At 38.6% G+C, this 22,308-nt stretch overlaps 1 protein-coding gene and 1 long non-coding RNA gene across 3 annotated transcripts in view; one reads left to right on the forward strand and one right to left on the reverse strand.

Moving 5' to 3' along the window:
• TTN (titin) overlaps positions 1 to 22,308 on the forward strand; it is a 268,068-nt gene that overhangs the window by 175,320 nt on the left and 70,440 nt on the right. The window contains 43 exon segments of the mRNA XM_028121746.2: positions 43 to 321; positions 415 to 823; positions 929 to 1,053; positions 1,434 to 1,700; positions 2,443 to 2,712; positions 2,801 to 3,103; positions 3,198 to 3,500; positions 3,744 to 3,931; positions 4,020 to 4,134; positions 4,241 to 4,525; positions 4,625 to 4,776; positions 5,683 to 5,830; positions 5,982 to 6,159; positions 6,623 to 6,744; positions 6,835 to 7,122; positions 7,236 to 7,532; positions 7,655 to 7,841; positions 8,274 to 8,389; positions 8,485 to 8,784; positions 8,981 to 9,280; positions 9,374 to 9,479; positions 9,578 to 9,774; positions 9,858 to 10,163; positions 10,259 to 10,537; positions 11,135 to 11,434; positions 11,546 to 11,848; positions 11,964 to 12,329; positions 12,644 to 12,946; positions 13,082 to 13,381; positions 13,831 to 14,127; positions 14,230 to 14,514; positions 14,610 to 14,903; positions 16,223 to 16,522; positions 16,622 to 16,930; positions 17,015 to 17,205; positions 17,670 to 18,099; positions 19,262 to 19,570; positions 19,699 to 19,847; positions 19,928 to 19,960; positions 20,054 to 20,183; positions 20,269 to 20,568; positions 20,664 to 20,981; positions 21,912 to 22,208. Coding sequence (XP_027977547.2) covers positions 43 to 321; positions 415 to 823; positions 929 to 1,053; positions 1,434 to 1,700; positions 2,443 to 2,712; positions 2,801 to 3,103; positions 3,198 to 3,500; positions 3,744 to 3,931; positions 4,020 to 4,134; positions 4,241 to 4,525; positions 4,625 to 4,776; positions 5,683 to 5,830; positions 5,982 to 6,159; positions 6,623 to 6,744; positions 6,835 to 7,122; positions 7,236 to 7,532; positions 7,655 to 7,841; positions 8,274 to 8,389; positions 8,485 to 8,784; positions 8,981 to 9,280; positions 9,374 to 9,479; positions 9,578 to 9,774; positions 9,858 to 10,163; positions 10,259 to 10,537; positions 11,135 to 11,434; positions 11,546 to 11,848; positions 11,964 to 12,329; positions 12,644 to 12,946; positions 13,082 to 13,381; positions 13,831 to 14,127; positions 14,230 to 14,514; positions 14,610 to 14,903; positions 16,223 to 16,522; positions 16,622 to 16,930; positions 17,015 to 17,205; positions 17,670 to 18,099; positions 19,262 to 19,570; positions 19,699 to 19,847; positions 19,928 to 19,960; positions 20,054 to 20,183; positions 20,269 to 20,568; positions 20,664 to 20,981; positions 21,912 to 22,208 — 10,734 coding nt within the window.
• LOC114223053 (uncharacterized) overlaps positions 9,469 to 22,308 on the reverse strand; it is an 87,871-nt gene continuing 75,031 nt past the window's right edge. The window contains exons 4-7 of one of the 2 annotated variants that reach the window (XR_003612047.2): positions 16,870 to 17,185; positions 13,293 to 13,392; positions 11,141 to 11,263; positions 9,484 to 10,655 (exon numbers count right to left, since the gene is read on the reverse strand). This is a non-coding gene — a long non-coding RNA (uncharacterized LOC114223053). Of the gene's footprint in view, positions 10,656 to 11,140; positions 11,264 to 13,292; positions 17,186 to 22,308 lie in introns of both variants that reach the window. The other variant, XR_015767862.1, reaches the window with a different exon arrangement.

A 22,308-nucleotide genomic window follows, 5' to 3' on the forward strand; every position in this document is an offset into this window, starting at 1 on the left:
TGGTCCTTCTTCTTACTCTTAAGAATTGTTGGTTGCTTTCAGAAAAACTCAGGATCATAGTTCCTCTTAAGGACACTCGTGTAAAGGAACAACAAGAAGTCGTCTTCAACTGTGAAGTCAATACTGAAGGTGCCAAAGCCAAATGGTTCAAAAATGAAGAGGCCATCTTCGATAGTTCAAAATACATTATTCTCCAAAAAGACCTGGTCTACACCCTCAGAATTAGAGATGCGCGATTAGATGATCAAGCCAATTACAGTGTGTCTCTGACCAATCACAGAGGTGAAAATGTGAAGAGTGCTGCTAATCTAATAGTAGAAGGTAAGTCACTTATGTGGAATTAACAAGAGTTTTTAAATCAGTATCTATTGTGAAAATAGTTCAAGTCAACATTATTCTTCTCCTTTACAACAGAGGAAGACCTCAGGATTATTGAGCCTCTAAAAGATATTGAAACAATGGAGAAGAAAACGGTCACATTCTGGTGCAAGGTGAATCGCCTCAATGTAACACTGAAATGGACCAGAAATGGTGAAGAGGTGGCTTTTGACAACCGTGTTTTATACAGAATCGATAAATATAAGCACTCTCTAATCATTAAGGACTGTGGCTTCCCAGATGAGGGTGAATACATGGTCACCGCTGGACAAGATATATCTGTTGCCGACCTTCTGATCATAGAAGCCCCGACAGAATTTGTAGAGCACTTAGAAGACCAGACAGTCACTGAGTTTGATGATGCGGTCTTCTCCTGCCAGCTCTCCAGAGAGAAGGCAAATGTGAAATGGTACAGAAATGGGAGAGAAATCAAAGAAGGCAAAAAGTAAGTGAAAGCCTCTGAAGTTCTATTTCTGTAACTACCTGTTAATTGCTTGACAATTTAGTGATCATTATGCAAGCTAACAAATAATTCGATCTCCTCTCTTAGATACAAATTTGAGAAAGATGGAAGTACACATAGACTCATTATAAAAGACTGCAGGCTGGATGATGAATGTGAATATGCTTGTGGAGTAGAAGACAGAAAATCTCGAGCCAGACTTTTTGTGGAAGGTACACACTGAGTGAAAGGACAATTTTGATATTAGTACCAGTTTTTATTTTTTTTTACTTTGCTTTTTTTATTATATTAATCACCATACATTACATCATTAGTTTTTTATGTAGTGTTCCATGGTTCTTTGTTTGCGTATAACACCTAGTGCTCCATGCAGAGCGTGCCCTCTTTAATACCCATCACCGGGCTAACCCATCCCCCACCCCCTCCCCTCTAGAAGCCTCAGTTTGTTTTTCAGAGTCCATCGTCTCTCATGGTTCGTCTCCCCCTCCGATCTCCCCCCCTTCATTCTTCCCTTCCTGCTATTAGTACCAGTTTTTAAAGGTGATTAACCCAAATATGAACATGTTTGTATTCATTTTACATTTCTTTTCAGAAATCCCTGTTGAGATCATCAGGCCTCCCCAGGATATTCTTGAGGCCCCTGGTGCTGATGTTGTCTTTTTTGCTGAGCTCAACAAAGATAAGGTGGAAGTTCAGTGGCTAAGAAATAACATGGTTATTGTTCAGGGTGACAAACACCAGATGATGAGTGAAGGAAAGATACACAGGCTACAGATTTGTAATATTCAACCTCGTGACCAGGGTGAATACAGATTTATTGCCAAAGACAAAGAAGCCAGAGCTAAGCTTGAACTGGCAGGTAAATCCCTTTCTTTTATTTTCAAATATCCTCACAATATCACAGATAACTGTTAAGTTTCAGATTTCACAATTAATGAGTTGATGCTTGTGAGAGCCTTTTATTTCTGCTAGGCTCTATCCACGTGTAACTTTTCTAATGTCTCTTACCACAAAGTGTCCTGAGTAAGAGGTCATTGATAGCATTCTTCTTTATATGCTAGAATCTTGAACAGGTGCTGGCACATGGTGGCTGTTCATTAATTCCTAGAATTAACATATTGCCCTGAAAGTCATCCCCAAAACGCAGACCTAGAGAAAGCTCTGGTCTCTTCTATTTTCCAAACCCCTCTGGAGCCTCTTAGGTCTGTTCTCATCCTGACTCTAGCTTCCAAGACATCCTAGTGGGTTGTCATTCTGAAAAAGCCATTATTGTTTCCCTTGTACATAAAAATTTTGTCTGGTTTATCTTGAACTAAGTATGACATGCTTGCTTTATAAAAACAAACAAACATGTTTTGTACTATATTTAGTTCTCTATTATTTTTGGCAAAGAAAGGAGATTTTATGGTTTTAGATCATTCTTGATCCTGTTTTCAAGTCTGACAATTCGCAAAGAAGCTCTCTCTCCTCTAAAGTTATTGTGCTATACTTCCAAGGTTATGTAACCAATATTTGCTAACAAATACATAGTAAAGAAGCTATGGTGTAGCTGGACTATAATACATAACTCAAAAGCATTCACATGTTCTTTTTCTCACTAGCTGCACCTAAAATCAAGACAGCTGATCAAGATCTTGTGGTTGATGTTGGCCAGCCTCTGACAATGGTGGTGCCCTACGATGCCTACCCTAAAGCAGAAGCTGAGTGGTTTAAAGAAAATGAACCTCTATCTTCAAAAACGGTTGATACGACAGCTGAACAAACTTCTTTCAGAATTTTAGAAGCTAAGAAAGGAGACAAAGGAAGGTATAAAATTGTGCTTCAGAACAAACATGGAAAAGCAGAAGCATTCATCAATTTAAAAGTTATTGGTAAGCCCTTGCATCGCTTGGACTCAATTGGCAAAGCACAATTAAAAGCATGGTAACACACTAAAAAAATTTTATACGTGAATTTCAGATGTTCCAGGGCCAGTACGTAACTTAGAAGTGACAGAAACATTTGATGGTGAAGTAAGCCTCGGCTGGGAAGAGCCATTAACTGATGGTGGAAGCAAAATCATAGGTTATGTTGTTGAAAGACGTGACATCAAAAGGAAGACGTGGGTTCTGGCCACTGATCGTGCAGACAGTTGTGAGTTTACTGTCACTGGACTACAAAAAGGCGGAGTTGAGTACCTATTCCGTGTCAGTGCAAGGAACAGAGTTGGCACTGGTGAACCAGTAGAAACTGACAATCCTGTAGAAGCAAGGAGTAAATATGGTAAGAAGTTTTTAAGTAAATTGGAAACGATCTTATCTTTGCTTTTATCCCTGATTTAACCCAAAGCCATGTTTTCTTCTGTAATGAAATCCAGATGTGCCAGGCCCTCCTTTGAATGTAGCCATCACTGACATAAATAGATTTGGGGTCTCACTGACATGGGAGCCACCAGAGTATGATGGAGGAGCTGAGATCACAAACTACGTTATTGAATTAAGAGATAAGACTTCTATCAGATGGGACACTGCCATGACAGTAAGAGCTGAAGACCTGTCTGCAACTGTCACTGATGTGGTGGAAGGACAGGAGTACAGTTTCCGGGTCAGAGCCCAAAACCGAATTGGAGTTGGGAAACCAAGTGCAGCCACACCCTTTGTCAAAGTTGCTGATCCAATTGGTAAGCCCATCAAAAAAAAAAAGAAATAATTACTTCATGAAATCTAGAAATTAGGCCTATTAAAATAAAGTTAATGAAAAGGTAGAATATCAAAAAGATGTGAACAAAATCATAGAAATCCAGACAGTGCCTGCTTAATTCAGTGAATTCAGAAAACCTAATATTTTAATGGTGATGGTAGAAATTATACATTAATAAATTACTGAATTAAATGGTGTGCTCCAACTCTTTCTTCCATTCCAGAGCGACCAAGTCCTCCTGTGAACCTAAATTCCTCAGATCAGACTCAGTCATCAGTTCAGCTCACATGGGAGCCTCCTCTGAAAGATGGAGGAAGCCCAATAGTGGGTTATATAATTGAGCGATGTGAAGAAGGCAAAGATAATTGGATTCGTTGCAATAAGAAACTTGTCCCTGAACTGACTTACAAAGTAAGGAATTTGCATCTATAAAAATATTCAGTGTATGACCATGGACTTAAATGTACGTGTTTTTACAAATATTGATTCATAACTTTAGGTTACTGGATTACAAAAAGGAAATAAATATTTATATCGAGTATCTGCAGAAAATGAAGCTGGTGTTTCAGATCCATCTGAAATTCTTGGTCCTCTAACTGCTGATGATGCATTTGGTAAGTGGATATTTTGTTTTTAGATTTGGGAATAGTACATAGCTACTTGGGGAGAGGGGCGGCTTAAATACAGTACTGGAGACTCATTAATTTTTCTTCTTGGTAGTTGAACCAACAATGGATCTAAGTGCATTTAAAGATGGTCTGGAAGTTATTGTCCCGAATCCTATCACGATCCTGGTTCCAAGTACAGGCTATCCAAGGCCAAGTGCAACCTGGTCTTTTGGAGATAAAGTACTAGAAGCAGGGGACCGTGTGAAAATGAAAACCTTATCTGCCTATGCTGAACTTGTCATTTCTCCAAGTGAACGTCCAGACAAGGGCATTTATACACTGAAATTAGAAAATCGTGTGAAAGCAATTTCTGGGGAAATTGATGTCAGTGTAATTGGTAAGGAGCTAAACTTTTGTTATAAAAGGTGATTTGACAGTATTAACAAATATTGGTTCAAGCTATTACCTATATTGATTTCTGACTGCATTTTCTCAGCTCGCCCAAGTGCACCCAAAGAACTGAAATTTAGTGACATAACCAGAGACTCAGTACATTTGACTTGGGAACCACCAGATGATGACGGAGGAAGTCCATTAACTGGATACATTGTTGAAAAGCGAGAAGTCAGCCGGAAAACATGGACTAAAGTGAGTTTTGAGCAGCAATGCACCAACTCCAGAGAAAAAGAGCGGGGGAAAGCCCAGCATGCTGGGATGCCATGCAAAGTTTATATGGTTTCACTTTGCCTTGCTGAAAAAGAACCAAAAAGTTTTTTAGATGCCTTGATGCTGATGCTTCCTGTGAGGTAGTTCAACCAAGATTTGGTATAATTGCCTTATTTTGTGCCTTACCAAATTTTCTCCTAAGTTTACAAAAAAATAACCTATTCATTTGGTACCTGATAAGTACCCAATATGGCCTATTAAGCTATAAGTGATTCTAAGAACACTAAGTACCTGATTCCCTGGTGGTCAGACTTCTCACTCCACTAGATTATTTTAGTTGGCCCAATCTACCATTTTTTTCTCCTCAGTTTATTACTGTTATTTACTCATTACTCATTATTGTTTTTTACCTTGATTTAGAACCATATCTCTAGGGGCACCTAAGTGGCTCAGTCAGTTAAGCATCTGTCTTCGGCTCAGGTCATGATCCCAGGGTACTGGGATGGAGCCCAGCATTGGGCTCCCTGCTCAGCAGGGAGCCTGCTTTTTGCTTTCCCTTTGCCCCTCCCCCTGCTCATGCTCTTGTGAGCGCTAAAAAAAAAAAAAAAAAAAAAAAAAAACTTTAAAATCATGTTTCTAACAACCAACCTAGTGAAAAGAATCAATACCTTTTTGCCACCTTTTTAATGTGTATAGACTATGAAAGTTTCACCTTAATATAGTAAGGTTTAAATATTATGTTTCCCCTGCAACTTTTTCTCTAATATGAAATAATCTTTATCGTTCAAAAACAATTTCTATTTGTATCCCTCCCTGCTCATGATAAAAATCTTTTTGACTCAGGGAAAGCGTTTTTTGGAAACAAGTAATTGTATTTCTTTGTCCCAGGTTATAGACACTGTGACTGACCTAGAATTCACAGTTCCTGATCTTGTTCAAGGAAAAGAGTATTTATTTAAAGTCTGTGCTCGTAACAAATGTGGCCCTGGAGAACCTGCATATATTGATGAACCTGTAAATATGTCAGTTCCTGCAAGTGAGTACATTCTTGATTTCTTATCTAGCCTTTTATTACCATTTTTGCTTTAATACCTGGAGTTGAAGTTATGGGGGAAAGGCACGGGTTGGCAATATGGAGATTTCATAGCTGACCTATCTAAGACTGACTCTCTTTAAAATGTTTATAGCGGTACCTGACCCACCAGAGAATGTTAAATGGAGGGATCGAACAGCCAACAGCATCTTCCTAACATGGGATCCACCTAAGCATGATGGTGGTTCACGCATCACAGGCTATATAGTTGAAAAATGTCCACGTGGCTCTGATCGATGGGTTGCCTGTGGAGAACCAGTTGCAGAAACAAAGTAGGTTTTTAGAATTATTATTTTTATATTTATTTTATATTTATATTTTAATTTTATAATTTTATAAGTATAATTATATAAAAATATAATTTATATTTGTTTTTCTATTTTACATTTATACTTAATATCTATATTTTATATATATTATTTTATAGTTATTTTATAAATATAATTATGGCACACAAGTAAATGTTTCATCTTACCCACTAAAATGAGTGTTTTTCTTTTAGAAAATCTGTTACTTTTTTTTCACTGAGAATTCCCCTGGTGTGCCTGTCCAATTTTTAAAAGTGCTGCTGAACTTATCCCTCTTCCAAGGTTTTCATTAGTTACAATACTGAAGCAATCCAGAATTAATTTAAGGAGTAGTATTCTATCAAGAGTAGGTATGAATTTTAGAAAGATTATGAATACTACAGATTATGTGCATTATAGTAAAATATCCTATTTTGTTTTCTGATAGAATGGAAGTGACAGGTCTTGAAGAAGGCAAATGGTATGCCTACCGTGTGAAGGCCTTGAACAGGCAAGGCCCTAGCAAACCAAGCAAACCCACAGATGAAATCCAGGCTGTGGATACACAGGGTACGTATGTTGGGGTTTTGTGTTATTAACCAGGCCTCTGCCTTTAATTCTTTTGAACTTGCTAACGTAAATAATCTTTTCCAATTTTAGAGGCTCCAGAAATTTTCCTCGATGTGAAGCTCCTTGCTGGTCTCACTGTAAAAGCAGGAACTAAGATCGAACTTCCTGCCACTGTAACTGGAAAACCTGAACCTAAAATAACTTGGACAAAGGCCGATAAGCTTCTGAAGCAGGACAAAAGAATCACCATTGAAAACGTTCCTAAGAAATCCACAGTGACTATCATGGATAGTAAGAGAAGTGACACCGGCACATACATCATCGAGGCTGTGAATGTCTGTGGTCGGGCCACTGCGGTGGTGGAAGTGAACGTCTTAGGTGAGTGAGGCTGTCATTTCAAAACTGGGCAAACTCATTGCAGTTACTTTTTAAAATCAAACAGGATGTAAAAAAAAAAATTTTTTTTCCTGAGTGTGTAATGTCCTCCACAGACAAACCTGGACCACCAGCCGCTTTTGACATCACAGAAGTGACCAATGAATCATGCCTTCTAACGTGGAACCCACCACGTGATGACGGTGGATCTAAAATCACAAACTATGTTGTGGAGAGAAGAGCGACTGACAGTGAAGTATGGCACAAGCTCTCATCAACTGTCAAGGATACAAACTACAAGGCAACCAAACTAACACCCAACAAAGAGTACATCTTCAGAGTTGCTGCCGAAAACATGTATGGTGTTGGTGAACCAGTTCAGGCCTCTCCAATAACAGCTAAATTTCAGTTTGGTAAGTTTCTCATTAATCCATTGGCCAAAATTTTTTTAAAAAGATTCTCGTGTCAAACTTGGATTTGGGTGTCATATTTATATATAGGACATGTAACACTTATATCATTATCCTGCCTATAGATCCACCTGGACCTCCAACTCGCCTAGAACCTTCTGATATAACTAAAGATGCAGTTACTCTCACATGGTGTGAGCCAGACGATGATGGTGGCAGCCCAATCACTGGATACTGGGTTGAAAGATTAGATCCTGATACTGATAAATGGGTCAGATGCAATAAGATGCCAGTAAAGGACACAACATATAGGTATGTCCAATATCTCCATCAAGATGTTAAGATAGCAGTATATATGATTTTTTATTCTTTAGCATTCCTTTTGATATACATTCTTATATATTACCATAAAATTTTAAATTATTTTTATATTTTGTGTTACCACATAATTTCAAAAATGATATAAATTCCATTCAAGGACACATTTCTTAATTTCTTTACTATAAAATATTGGCTTTCTGTGAGTTGCAAAGTGGTCTTCCAGTATGTTATGAGAATGATCACTATTATAGATACTATAATTACATTGGTACATTTGACCAAATCTAAATTTATAATGAAATAATTTCAGTTAAATTTCGGTATCAGTTTTTTACAATTTAAACAAATTATCCCCTTCTGTGTAAAGTACACAGAGGTTTCTGCTGATCATGGTATCCAATTCATACTTTGTTCCTAATTCAGAGTGAAAGGTCTCACCAATAAGAAAAAATACAGATTCCGTGTGTTGGCTGAAAATCTTGCTGGACCTGGAAAACCAAGTAGATCAACTGAACCAATCTTAATAAAGGATCCCATAGGTATTATTTATATATCTTTCGGTGGTTATTTTGAAGCTTCCATTAATTCCTTTTTTGACAAACCTAAATAATTGTTTTATTTCATTGGTTTGCAGATCCACCATGGCCTCCTGGAAAACCAACTGTGAAAGATGTAGGCAAAACATCATTGATGTTGAATTGGACAAAGCCAGAACATGATGGAGGGGCAAAGATTGAGTCTTATATCATTGAAATGCTAAAGACCGGAACAGATGACTGGGTCCGAGTGGCTGAAGGTGTTCCCACCACTCAGCATTTGCTCACCGGTCTCATGGAAGGGCAGGAATACTCATTCCGAGTTAGAGCTGTGAACAAGGCTGGGGAAAGTGAGCCCAGTGAACCCAGTGACCCTGTGCTTTGCAGGGAAAAACTATGTAAGTCACTCTTGATGTTTAAGGTATATAAATTCTTCTAAAGTATAACTGAGAACTACAATATGAGAAAAATGAAAACCTCATCACTAGATTATTTCATCCTTGCTATATGTGATTTCCTGGTAACAAGAGAATTCAGTGAAGACTGAATGAATATTGGACAATAAAAAAATCGAATTCTCTTTCTCTTCCTTAGATCCTCCATCACCACCTCGCTGGCTTGAAGTTATTAATATCACAAAAAATACAGCAGACCTCAAGTGGACAGTTCCTGAGAAGGATGGAGGGTCCCCCATCACCAACTACATTGTGGAAAAGAGAGACGTGAGGCGAAAAGGCTGGCAAACAGTGGACACAACTGTCAAAGACACCAAGTGCACAGTAACCCCATTGACAGAGGGCTCTCTATACGTGTTCCGAGTTGCTGCAGAAAATGCCATAGGACAAAGTGACTACTGTGAAATTGAGGACTCTGTCCTGGCCAAAGACACCTTTAGTATGTTCTCTAACTTCATCTTTGTGACACCATTTGTAGTAGATTATCACTTTTCCCTCTGGTTTTTCTAACCATTGAATATTTTGCTTCTAGCCACCCCTGGTCCACCCTATGCTCTGGCAGTGGTTGATGTAACCAAGCGACATGTTGACCTGAAGTGGGAACCACCGAAAAATGATGGTGGACGACCAATACAGAGGTAGAATTTTAATTAATTCACAAAGAATAATTTATACTCTGCTAAAAATTCTTCCCTGTTTTCCCTATTAATGCTAATGAAATGCTTTATTTCAATAGATACATCATTGAGAAGAAAGAAAAGTTAGGGACCCGTTGGGTGAAAGCTGGAAAAACCTCAGGACCTGACTGTAACTTCAGAGTAACTGATGTCATTGAAGGAACAGAGGTCCAGTTTCAAGTTCGGGCAGAAAATGAAGCTGGAGTTGGTCACCCAAGTGAACCCACAGAAATCCTGGCAATTGAAGATCCAAAAAGTAAGTAGTATCAGTTATCCGAAGGATACTGTCTAGAGCTTGATGATGAGATCACAGATGTGAATTTTTCACTCTTCTTTCAGGTCCTCCTTCACCTCCACTTGACTTGCATGTGACTGACGCTGGGCGAAAGCACATTGCCATTGCCTGGAAGCCTCCAGAGAAAAATGGTGGAAGTCCGATTATAGGATACCATGTTGAAATGTGTCCGGTAGGCACTGAGAAATGGATGCGAGTTAATTCTCGCCCAATAAAAGACCTGAAATTCAAAGTTGACGAAGGTGTTGTTCCTGACAAGGAGTACGTTCTGAGAGTGAGAGCCGTCAATGCTGTTGGTGTCAGTGAGCCATCTGAAATCTCCGAAAATGTGGTTGCCAAAGACCCAGACTGTAAGAATAGAGTTTCCTTTATAATTAATAAAACAGGCTTTGCTTACACATTGCACTTTGACATATCTTTTTCTCCTCTTTTGGCTATCTTACAGGCAAGCCAACAATTGATATGGAGACTCACGACATTGTGGTTATTGAAGGTGAAAAGTTAAGCATTCCCGTTCCCTTCAGAGCTGTCCCGGTTCCAACCATTAGTTGGCATAAAGATGGCAAAGAAGTCAAAGCAAGTGACAGGTTAACAATGAAGAATGATCACATCTCTGCACACCTTGAAGTTCCCAAGAGTGTCCATGCAGATGCTGGAGTTTATACCATTACGCTGGAAAACAAGCTCGGCTCAGCAACTGGCTCAATCAATGTCAAAGTCATAGGTAATCATTCTTTGATGAAATACCAGATTTTCTTCTTCATGTGTTAGGAAAATTAGTTAACTTTGCACTGTTAGTATAAAGGGTTTCATGAGTTGGCTACTTCCAGATGATTTCTTTCCTGTGTGAGAAGCAAAGCAATTATAGAGGTGAAATTGCCAGTTAAATTCTGATTAAACTAAGTTATTTCTGTTGTAGTTAACTGTACTTAACTGGCATGTTAAGTACAAAATAAAAGATAGAGTATACCCAAAGAATGTTTAAATTGCCAATATTCATTTGTTAATTGTATTTGCATTTGTCCATAGTGTTTTCACCAGGATCAGTAACATTTTCTACCCCATCCCATGCGGCTGTTTTAAAAAATTTGTGCGGGGAGGGGGGCAACTTTGCTTGGAACAAAGACTCAGGGGGGCTGCTGACATTTAGTAATTGGGATCCAAGGATGCTAAATGGCCTGCAGTGTAAGGGGTGGGGGATACGCCAATACATCAAAGATTATCCCACCGAAAATGTGGATAGACCCACTTAGAAAAAGAGTGTACTATATAACAGGTTGACTTTTCATCTTAACAATAATAATCATTTTATTTTTAATAGGCTTACCTGGACCATGCAAAGATATTAAAGCAAGTGATGTGACCAAGAGTTCCTGTAAATTAACATGGGAACCTCCAGAATACGATGGTGGAAGCCCAATCCTTCATTATGTCCTGGAACGCAGAGAGGCTGGGAGAAGGACATATATACCAGTCATGTCTGGTGAGAACAAACTGTCTTGGACTGTAAAAGATCTCATACCAAATGGTGAATACTTCTTCCGTGTTAAAGCTGTCAACAAGATTGGTGGAGGCGAATATATTGAACTGAAAAATCCAGTCATTGCTCAAGATCCAAAGCGTAAGTTTGGGCATGGATATAATATAGCTAGGAATTAATATGTAATTTTTTATTTTACAAAGATGGGTTTATATTATACACGTACATATTAAGTTTTTTCTTATTCTTCAGAGCCCCCTGATCCACCTGTAGATGTTGAGGTTCATAATCCTACAGCTAAGGCAATGACTATTACATGGAAGCCACCTTTGTACGATGGAGGGAGCAAGATAATGGGCTACATCATAGAAAAGATTGCTAAGGGTGAAGACAAATGGAAGAGGTGCAATGAACACCTAGTACCAGTCCTGACCTATACAGCAAAAGGACTTGAAGAGGGAAAGGAATACCAGTTCCGAGTGCGAGCAGAAAATGCTGCTGGCATTAGTGAACCTTCTCGGGCCACTCCTCCCACCAAAGCTGTAGATCCTATTGGTAAGTTTTGTTTCATGGAGTTGCCATTTTCCCAGTGTACAGTAAAAGAGAATAATGTTTTATCAAATGTTTTGATCGCAATTGAAAGCAATTTCCATCTTTAATCTTTAAACAGATGCCCCAAAGGTCATTATGAGAACAAGCCTTGAAGTGAAACGAGGTGATGAAATAGCACTTGATGCAACCATCTCTGGGTCACCTTACCCAACTATTACATGGCTAAAGGATGAAAAAGTCATTACCCCAGAAGAAATTAAGAAGCGAGTAGCACCCACAGTTAGGAGGAAGAGGGGTGAAGTTCAAGAAGAAGAAGAACCTTTTGTCCTGCCTCTGACAGAACGTTTGAGTATCGACAACAGTAAAAAAGGAGAATCTCAGCTACGCGTCCGAGATTCTCTCCGACCTGACCATGGCCTGTATATGATCAAAGCTGAAAATGACCACGGTATTGCCAAAGCTCCTTGTACTGTCTGTGTGCTAGGTAAGTAGGTAAAACTACACTTCTCCATGGAAGAAAGTCTCCATAAGAGTCTTGGTAAAACATAAGAAAGGGGTTTGGGCCAGGGGGAAGGGGGATAAAAGAAGTAGAAAATAGCTTCAGCCAGGGATCCTCAGCCCCATTTTTCCTCCCAGTAAATGAAATCAGCCAAACTTGTTGTTGGTTAGCTCATGTGATACAAAGACAGATGTAGGAAGAACAGAAGTTTACGTTAAAGGGGCATGCTGACATTGACATTTTCCACTGCAACCACTTCTCTGCAAATTTTTAATCACTGCTGTCTTTTGAAATATCAGATACACCGGGACGACCAATCAACTTTGTATTTGAAGATATTAGAAAGAACTCTGTCCTCTGTAAATGGGAACCACCCCTTGATGATGGTGGCAGTGAAATTATAAACTACACTTTGGAAAAGAAAGACAAGACAAAACCTGACTCAGAGTGGATTACTGTCACTTCAACACTTAGACACTGCAAACACTCAGTGACAAAACTAATTGAAGGAAAAGAGTACCTCTTTCGTGTAAGAGCTGAAAATAGGTTTGGACCTGGACCACCATGTGTTTCAAAGCCACTTATAGCTAAAGATCCATTTGGTAAGGTTCTTTTAGCATCTACACTTTGCCTTTTTATCATATGCATGGGTATATACATTATCATAGCTTATGAACTTGAATTTTTGTATCATACTAGGGAACTAATTGAAATATGCAATTTTTTTTTTTTATCAGAACCACCTGATGCACCGGATAAGCCCATTGTAGAAGATATAACCAGCAACAGTATGCTAGTGAAATGGAATGAACCAAAAGATAATGGAAGTCCCATCTTGGGCTATTGGCTTGAAAAACGTGAGGTTAATAGTACACATTGGTCTCGTGTCAACAGAAGCCTTCTGAATTCTTTGAAGACCAATGTAGAAGGCCTATTAGAAGGACTCACCTATGTCTTCAGAGTATGTGCCGAAAATGCAGCTGGACCTGGAAAGTTCAGTCCCCCTTCAGATCCCAAAACAGCACGTGATCCAATCTGTAAGTAATTTCTTACAAAGAGAGTAGGGTACAGCATGGTGACTATAATTAAGTCACTTAATTAAGTACTATATTATATGCTTGAAATTTGTTAAGAGAGTGGATCTTGAATGTTATCACTACCAAAAGAAGGATAATTATGTAAGGGGATGGAGGTATAAACTAACAGTGTGGCAATCATTTTACAATATATGTATCAAATCATTATGTTGCATACCTTAGACTTACAAAAAAAAAAAAGCAAGCAAAATACTAACAATGACTACAGACACATATTAAGGTTACAATGTAAAGTTTTAAAAATATCTGTATATACAATTTAAAAGTTTCACAAGACAGTACTTACCCATATTACATGCAATGCATTCTGGAAAAAGTGGATAGAGTAAGTTATTGTGCATTTTAAAAGCTTCAATGAGTTCTGATTTGTGTCTCTGCATTCATTCTAGCTCCACCGGGGCCACCTGTCCCAAGAGTCACTGACACAAGCTCTACAACTATTGATCTAGAATGGGAACCCCCAGCTTTCAATGGCGGTGGAGAAATTGTTGGCTACTTTGTCGATAAGCAACTGGTTGGCACAAATGAATGGTCACGCTGCACAGAGAAGATGATCAAGACCCGTCAGTATACTGTCAAAGAAATCCGAGAGGGCGCCGATTATAAACTTCGAGTGAGTGCTGTCAATGCTGCAGGTGAAGGACCACCGGGAGAAACACGACCTGTTACTGTGGCTGAACCACAAGGTAACTTAAAAGTTACATGAATAAGATTATGGATATTTTCTTTGTATGGGATTTTTTCCCCATCTTTCTTGGGCTAACGTATGACTGTTCTCTTTAAAACAGAGCCTCCAACTGTGGAACTAGATGTTTCTGTCAAAGCTGGAATACAAATAATGGCTGGAAAGACTCTTAGAATTCCAGCTGTGGTAACTGGTCGTCCAGTGCCTACCAGAGTATGGACCATAGAAGAAGGGGAGCTGGATAAAGACCGCGTTGTCATAGAGAACGTTGGAACCAAATCTGAGCTAATTATCAAGAATGCATTGAGAAAAGATCATGGCAGATATGTGATTACAGCCACCAATAGCTCTGGTTCCAAATTTGCAGCAGCCAGGGTAGAAGTTTTTGGTAAGGAATGTTACATGGATTTTCATAGGGTTTTCCTAAGTGATACAATCTATCGCATTGATTTTTATGTTGGTTTTTTTATTATTATTTTTCAGATGTTCCTGGACCAGTTCTTGACTTAAAACCTGTTGTAACAAATAGAAAGATGTGTTTACTTAACTGGTCTGATCCAGCTGATGATGGAGGAAGTGAAATTACAGGATTCATTATTGAAAGAAAAGATGCTAAGATGCATACCTGGAGACAACCGATTGAGACTGAGAGATCTAAATGTGACATCACGGGTCTCATTGAGGGGCAAGAATATATGTTCCGTGTGATTGCCAAGAACAAGTTTGGCTGTGGCCCTCCTGTTGAAGTAGGACCAATTCTTGCAGTTGATCCACTAGGTAAAAGAGGTTTTCATTGTGTTTTCTTTGTGTTTGCTTCTAGTTATGTCATTCCTTTATTGAGCCTTATGGCTTCAAACTCCCCAACAGTCCCATGTTCTATAGCTAGAGAGTGATAAGAAAGGTAAATCTAATAACTACTAGCAACTTTAAGAATACTGTACTTGCTAAAATTTCAATGTAATTTGTGGCTCACTGTAATGTTTGCACAAATCCATGCATGATTTTGTATACTGAAAAACCTGAATCTACTGAAGCTTAGCAATAACCTAAAAATAGAAATACTACATCTCTGCAATTCATTTAATACTTTAGTAGTTAAAGGCAATTCACTATTTTCGGAAGATTACAGGATAGACAACAGCCTTATGATAAATGCCTTAGTCTTCCTTTAGCCCTCAAGTAGTCTCCACGCTGGAAGGATACGGAGACCCAGAATCAGAAAAGCCACCAGAGAACAGAAATCTAACCAAAGGAAATCTCCTTAAGCAATAGGAACAAATGTGAAACCCTAAAATTGCACATACTTGGAAATGCATCCTGACACCCCATCCAAGAAAGCAAAATCTGTGAGGATGACCCATTCCCCAAGAAACAGAGGCATTATTCCCCCTCCACCATAACCTCCCTACCAACCAAAAAATAAAATTACATCCTCACTGTGACAGCTCATCTCAAATATGTCCGCTGTAGGTCAAGTTGTACCAGAGGTATCAGAACAGAGCTGAGCTTCCACCACAAAGCTCAGCTTCTGGTTGCAATAATAATCAACAGGAGAGGATTAGGTCTAGTTTTAACATTCACACTTATTCTTTGTTTTGTCCTTTGGGCACAAAACTACAGCAGCATTACATAAATTCTCTTTCCACTCCATTTTAAACCCACACTTGGAGGCAATTTGGTTCGAAGTTTGTTCAGGAGACCTATGCACTGTCTGTTAATAAAGGAAACACTTTGATCTCAGCTGGTCATCCAAAGCAAAACTTCTCAACCTTCTCTTCTACTTCATTAGGATTTGAAGCTTTCCCAGTGACAGAGGTGTAAAAGATCTAAAAATGGTAAAAATAACAAAAGCATACATGCCCTTCAATTTACTTTTAATCAACAATTTTGACTGTAAAGCTTACTAAGAAAAATTGTGCCTATTATGAATGCCTCTCATTCTGGTAACTGATATGTTTTCAGAAGGATTTTAAAGATGGATGTAAGGTTATGCCAAACAGAAACCTATTTTTCACATAATTAATTTGAAGTGAAATACTCTCTCTTACATGAATATTTATTTGATGCTTGTCATTTCAACTTGCCTCTGGTTAAAGGTCCTCCAACATCTCCTGAGAGGCTCACATACACAGAAAGGACGAAGTCCACTATAACCCTTGACTGGAAAGAGCCCCGCAGTAATGGTGGCAGCCCCATCCAAGGCTATATCATTGAAAAACGGCGTCATGACAAACCCGACTTTGAAAGAGTTAACAAGCGACTCTGCCCAGCCACATCTTTTCTGGTTGAAGATCTTGATGAACACCAAATGTATGAATTCCGCGTCAAAGCTGTCAATGCAATTGGGGAAAGTGAACCATCCCTGCCTCTTAATGTGGTCATACAAGATGACGAAGGTGTGGAATCTGAGCCTGATTTTAGTGCACTTTATGTTGCTGCCTTTATCTCATAGGTTGAGCATGACTTTTTTTTTTTTCTTTCCCTTCTCTTTGCAGTGCCTCCAACTATTAAGTTGCGCCTGTCTGTTCGAGGAGACACTATCAAAGTTAAGGCAGGAGAGCCTGTTAACATCCCCGCAGATGTGACAGGCCTTCCAATGCCTAAGATTGAATGGTCCAAGAATGAAACTGTGATCGAAAAACCCACTGATGCACTTAAGATAACCAAGGAAGAAGTATCCCGAAGTGAGGCAAAGACCGAGATTATCATTCCCAAAGCAGTCCGGGAAGACAAGGGCACTTACACCATTACTGCTTCCAATCGCCTGGGCTCAGCGTTCCGAAATGTTCATGTGGAAGTATATGGTAAGGGACCTGCTTTCTTAGCTCAAAACGAAGTCCAGTGTCTAAGAATTGTCTTCTCATTCTCCTCTCTGGGTTCCTTTCCAGATCGTCCATCACCGCCAAGAAATCTTGCTGTTACGGATATTAAAGCTGAATCCTGCTACTTGACATGGGATGCCCCTCTAGACAATGGTGGCGGTGAAATCACCCATTATATCATTGACAAACGTGATGCAAGCAGGAAGAAAAGTGAATGGGAAGAAGTCACCAACACTGCTGTAGAGAGGAAATATGGGGTAAATTAAGTGTTTTCTTATACACATTAAAAGGACACGACTCTGAACACCATTCTGGCATAACCTTGGAATTTAATGATTAAACTCAAAACTGCACATAAAAAGATTTATCGTAGTTTCTAGCACCATGCACGTAAGGCCACGTGGTAAATACTGTTTGGTAAACCAAGCCTCTTGAGAGATCCACTATTAGGTACAATAAATACACATATTCTTATTTTTTAAATTTAAATTCAATTAGCCAACATATAGTACACATTAGTTTTTTATGTAGTGTTCAATGATTCATTACTTGCATATCCTTTCTCCACATTTGAGTCTATGTATTTTTAAACTACATATTTACGTAATTTTAATAGATTTCTTTTTATAGTCTTCCCTAGGAAAAGAACTTGAATTTTAAAATAAGTGAAATCAACATAAGTATGTTGTTTTTAAGAAATCACTATTCATCTGATTTCTAGGTCTGGAAACTTATCCCCAATGGTCAGTACGAGTTCCGGGTTAGGGCAGTGAATAAATATGGAATCAGTGATGACTGCAAATCAGATAAAGTTGTCATTCAAGATCCCTTCCGCCTTCCTGGGCCTCCGGGAAAACCAAAAGTTCTGGAGCGCACCAAAGGGTCAATGCTAGTGAGCTGGACTCCTCCTCTGGACAATGGTGGCTCTCCAATTACTGGCTACTGGCTAGAGAAGAGAGAAGAGGGAGGTGCCTACTGGTCACGTGTTAGCCGAGCACCAATAACCAAAGTGGGATTGAAAGATGTGGAATTTAACGTTCCCCGCTTGATTGAAGGTGTTAAATACCAGTTCAGAGCAATGGCAATAAATGCTGCAGGAGTTGGTCCTCCCAGTGAACCATCAGATCCAGCTGTTGCAGGAGATCCTATATGTAAGTATGCTTCCATTTCTGGAGTTTACAAAGAGCAAGCCACTAAATGGATAATTCTGCTCTTAAATTTCTTGCATTTTTTATGCCAAATTATTTATTAAAGTAAAAGCCCCATACTTAGAGTATCAGAAGTACATATATGTGTGTATACGTTTAGATATTCACACTACACACACAGCTATATGTGTGTATACATACACACATGTATACACATATGTAAAATCATATAGTTTTTAAATTGTTGGCTTAAGCCTATCACAATGATAAAGACCCTGGACTATAGGCTCCTCTCTGTTCCCATACCCCTAACCCATTAGATACTATGAAAATTATCTCCCTCCCTAAAGAGACCCTCTAGTTGGGAGTTCAATGAAAGGAAAAATGTTAACTTTTCAATAATATATATTGACCAAAGATACAAGAGTCTCAAGCACAGTCCATGAGGTCAAATAAAAGAAAAAAAAATTCTTCCAAAAGATTTAGCAGATCAGTTAAAAAATTAAAATATGGCCTCAATGATTAATTATATTTGCTATATATCTGATTAGTCTGTCAAAAAAAATTCAGCTACTTGTTAAAAAGATTTAAAATGCTCTAAGTTCTATATGGAGCATATATATATATATAAAATGAACTGTTCATTCAGCAAGCTCGTATTGAACATGTGCTATGTGCAAGGAACTGTGCTAGGCACCAGAGAGGAAGAGCGAGGGTTCAAAAGACTTTCTATAATGGTAAAGCACTCTCAGGAACGTACAGGATGGTTACGCATCGACCTCATCCCTAAAGGGCATACATTAGTTTGTGTTCAAAGTTTTACCAGCTAATGATGAAATCGTTTGTTTTTTAATTTTAAGGTAAATTAAGTTTTTAGTAGAGAATATTGCAGAGTCTCTTTAAAGGGATCTTAAAATAGCTTTTCACCAATTGTGTATAAATACAATATAGATCTACCTAGAGATCGTGTGTAGTCTTTTTAATCCCAGTTAGTTGTTTGCTTATTTTGTTTTCACATTAATGCAAAATGAAAAGAGACTATTTCTTATATTCTCTTCTCTGGAAGGTATTCTTTCAGATTTCCTACTTTAATATTTAGTAGATTAAATCTGGCATTCCACTGGCTTCAAAATTTGATACTTTTTCTTCTTCTTCTTCTTCTTAGACCCACCTGGGCCACCTTCTTGCCCAGAGGTCAAAGATAAAACAAAGTCCAGCATCTCTCTAGCATGGAAACCTCCAGCCAAAGATGGTGGCAGTCCAATCAAAGGATACATCGTAGAAATGCAAGAAGAAGGCAGTACTGACTGGAAAAGAGTAAATGAGCCAGACAAACTGCTAACCACCTGTGAATGTGTGGTGCCGAATCTGAAAGAACTCCGCAAGTACAGATTCAGAGTGAAAGCTGTCAATGAAGCTGGTGAATCTGAACCAAGTGATACAACTGGAGAGATCCCTGCCACTGATATTCAAGGTACTCATCTTTTACTGCATTTATGTATTCATTTGATCTGATTATGAAAGTAATTTCCCGAAGGTAAGCCACTTAACTTTTTTGAAAAAAGTAAGCTAAATCTTGTTATATTATTCATGGTATTGCAGAGGTACCAGAAGTTTTTATTGACATTGGAGCACAAGACTCTCTGGTCTGTCAAGCTGGCTCCCAAATTAGAATTCCTGCTGTCATCAAGGGACGCCCAACACCAAAATCATCGTGGGAATTTGATGGAAAGGCAAAGAAGGCAGTGAAGGTAAGAAAAATATAATTTTCTGGGTCTCCCACTGAATCACTCTAAGGAATATTAACACTACAAATGATCTTTTCTAACAGGATGGAGTTCATGATATACCCGAGGATGCACAGGTAAAAAGAAAAAATTGAAGTGATTCAGAACATAGTTGACTGTGGTACTGCTCTTATCGCATCTGATGTATGACTACTGTTTTCTTTGTATAGCTGGAGACTGCTGAAAACTCATCAGTAATTATAATTCCGGAATGCAAACGATCTCACTCGGGTAAATACAGCATCACAGCCAAGAATAAAGCAGGACAGAAGACAGCACATTGCAGAGTCAAAGTCATGGGTAAGAGAGACTTTAAAAGTGACCACAAAGAACAAATTATTTTAAACAAAGTGATATTGTTTATATGGTGACTTGCATCCAACAGATGTACCAGGACCACCCAAAGATCTGAAAGTCAGTGACATCACAAGGGGTAGTTGCAGACTCACATGGAAGATGCCAGATGATGATGGAGGAGACAGAATCAAAGGTTATGTTATAGAGAAGAAGACTATTGATGGAAAAGCCTGGACTAAAGTCAATCCAAACTGTGGAAGCACCACATTTGTGGTTCCTGATCTCATCTCTGAACAGCAGTATTTCTTCCGTGTGCGTGCAGAAAACCGTTTCGGTGTAGGTGCGCCTGCGGAAACCGTTCAGAGGACCACGGCCAGAGATCCAATATGTAAGTTTTTTTAAATCTGAGATTAAAATAGTTTCTCAAATTTGAAATATATTATTACAAACAATTCTTAATCCTTCCTTTACCTATTTTTAAAGATCCTCCTGATCCCCCCATTAAACTCAAGATTGGCCTCATAACAAAGAACACAGTACACCTATCATGGAAACCCCCAAAGAATGATGGGGGCTCCCCTGTCACCCACTATATTGTTGAGTGCCTTGCATGGGACCCTACTGGGAAAAAGAAAGAGGCATGGAAACAGTGCAATAAGCGTGATGTGGAAGAACTAGAATTTACTGTTGAAGACCTCATTGAGGGTGGTGAATATGAATTCAGAGTCAAGGCTGTCAACATTGCAGGAATCAGCAAACCTTCAGCCACTGTGGGCCCAGTGACTGTCAAAGACCAGACATGTAAGTCCCAGCATATTAACTGAGAATGTTCTCTTTAGGAATGCTTTCCTAGAAATTTAATATTAGTCCAAAGTAAAAAGAGAAATATCTGTACATCAGGAGGTTACTGTGAGTTGAGTGTGAACACGGGCATATTAATCGCTCATTCCCTCAACTTCTACAGAATTATCGTATTACCTTTCCCTTATTTGAAGGAGATGCTGTTTGGAATTTCCTTACTATAATTTTCTGTATGATCCTCAAAAGGGAAAGAAAGTAAGCAGTTATTTGCTTAGCAACTTCTGAGACCCACTTACCTTCACAATCAAGTTTCTTTTTCTCTAAGAAAAAGATATATCCATTTTAATAGATAAATCTAAATAGACAAATATGGTAATAATTCTTCCTCTATTATTGTTATCATCCCTATTGCTGTGTGTTTGTTCAGTTCTTCTAAAATTGGGAGGGTTGTAGTCACTACCCTCTTTGCATATTCTTCTACTAGATTCATGGAAAAAGGGAAAGTTGCTTTGCCTCTACTAGCAGTTATATTTCTTAGAAAGGGAGTTCTCTCAGAATAAAAATAGGAAGTCTTCTCATAACTCTGCATATTTAAGGAAATATGCATATATATTAATGGGAATACATGAAAGAACTCCTAAGCCTAAGCTACTACAATCTTCACTTCTCTCTGCCCTTTTTCAGTATCTACATGCAGTAAAAACATCAGGTAAGAGAGAGGCAATAGCTGATTACATAGCCACATGTAGGTCCAATAAAGGATGATGACTACATATACCTGCTCTCCAAACTGGTATAAAGTCAAATCTGTTCTTTATATTGGGCTGGGCTATGAAGCCTGCCTACAGTAGATACAAATAGCTTTATAGGCACTGTAAATTCTACTTTCTGTCACTAGTGACCACCTATTTTTTCTTTTAAATAATCTAGGCCCACCATCAATTGAGCTAAAAGAATTCATGGAGGTTGAAGAAGGAACCGACGTTAACATTGTGGCCAAAATTAAAGGTGTGCCATTCCCGACACTGACCTGGTTCAAAGCTCCTCCTAGGAAGCCTGACAACAAAGAACCTGTTCTCTATGACACCCACGTCAACAAACTGGTAGTGGATGATACTTGCACCTTAGTTATTCCACAGTCTCGCAGGAGTGACACTGGCTTATATACCATCACAGCTGTGAATAATCTGGGAACAGCATCAAAGGAGATGAGACTGAATGTCCTCGGTAAAGATAGCATGGCTTCATTAAAACTACATGTTTTTCTGTTCCTAAATATATTATTTGGCTTAAAACCATTCTTCTAATATTTTTTTTTCCTTTTTAA

The sequence above is a fragment of the Eumetopias jubatus genome, unplaced genomic scaffold, assembly GCF_037043125.1.
Source record: "Eumetopias jubatus isolate StellerSeaLion01/CBP00866 unplaced genomic scaffold, mEumJub1_p1.0 scaffold_3, whole genome shotgun sequence".
Classification (NCBI taxonomy): Eukaryota; Metazoa; Chordata; class Mammalia; order Carnivora; family Otariidae; genus Eumetopias; species Eumetopias jubatus.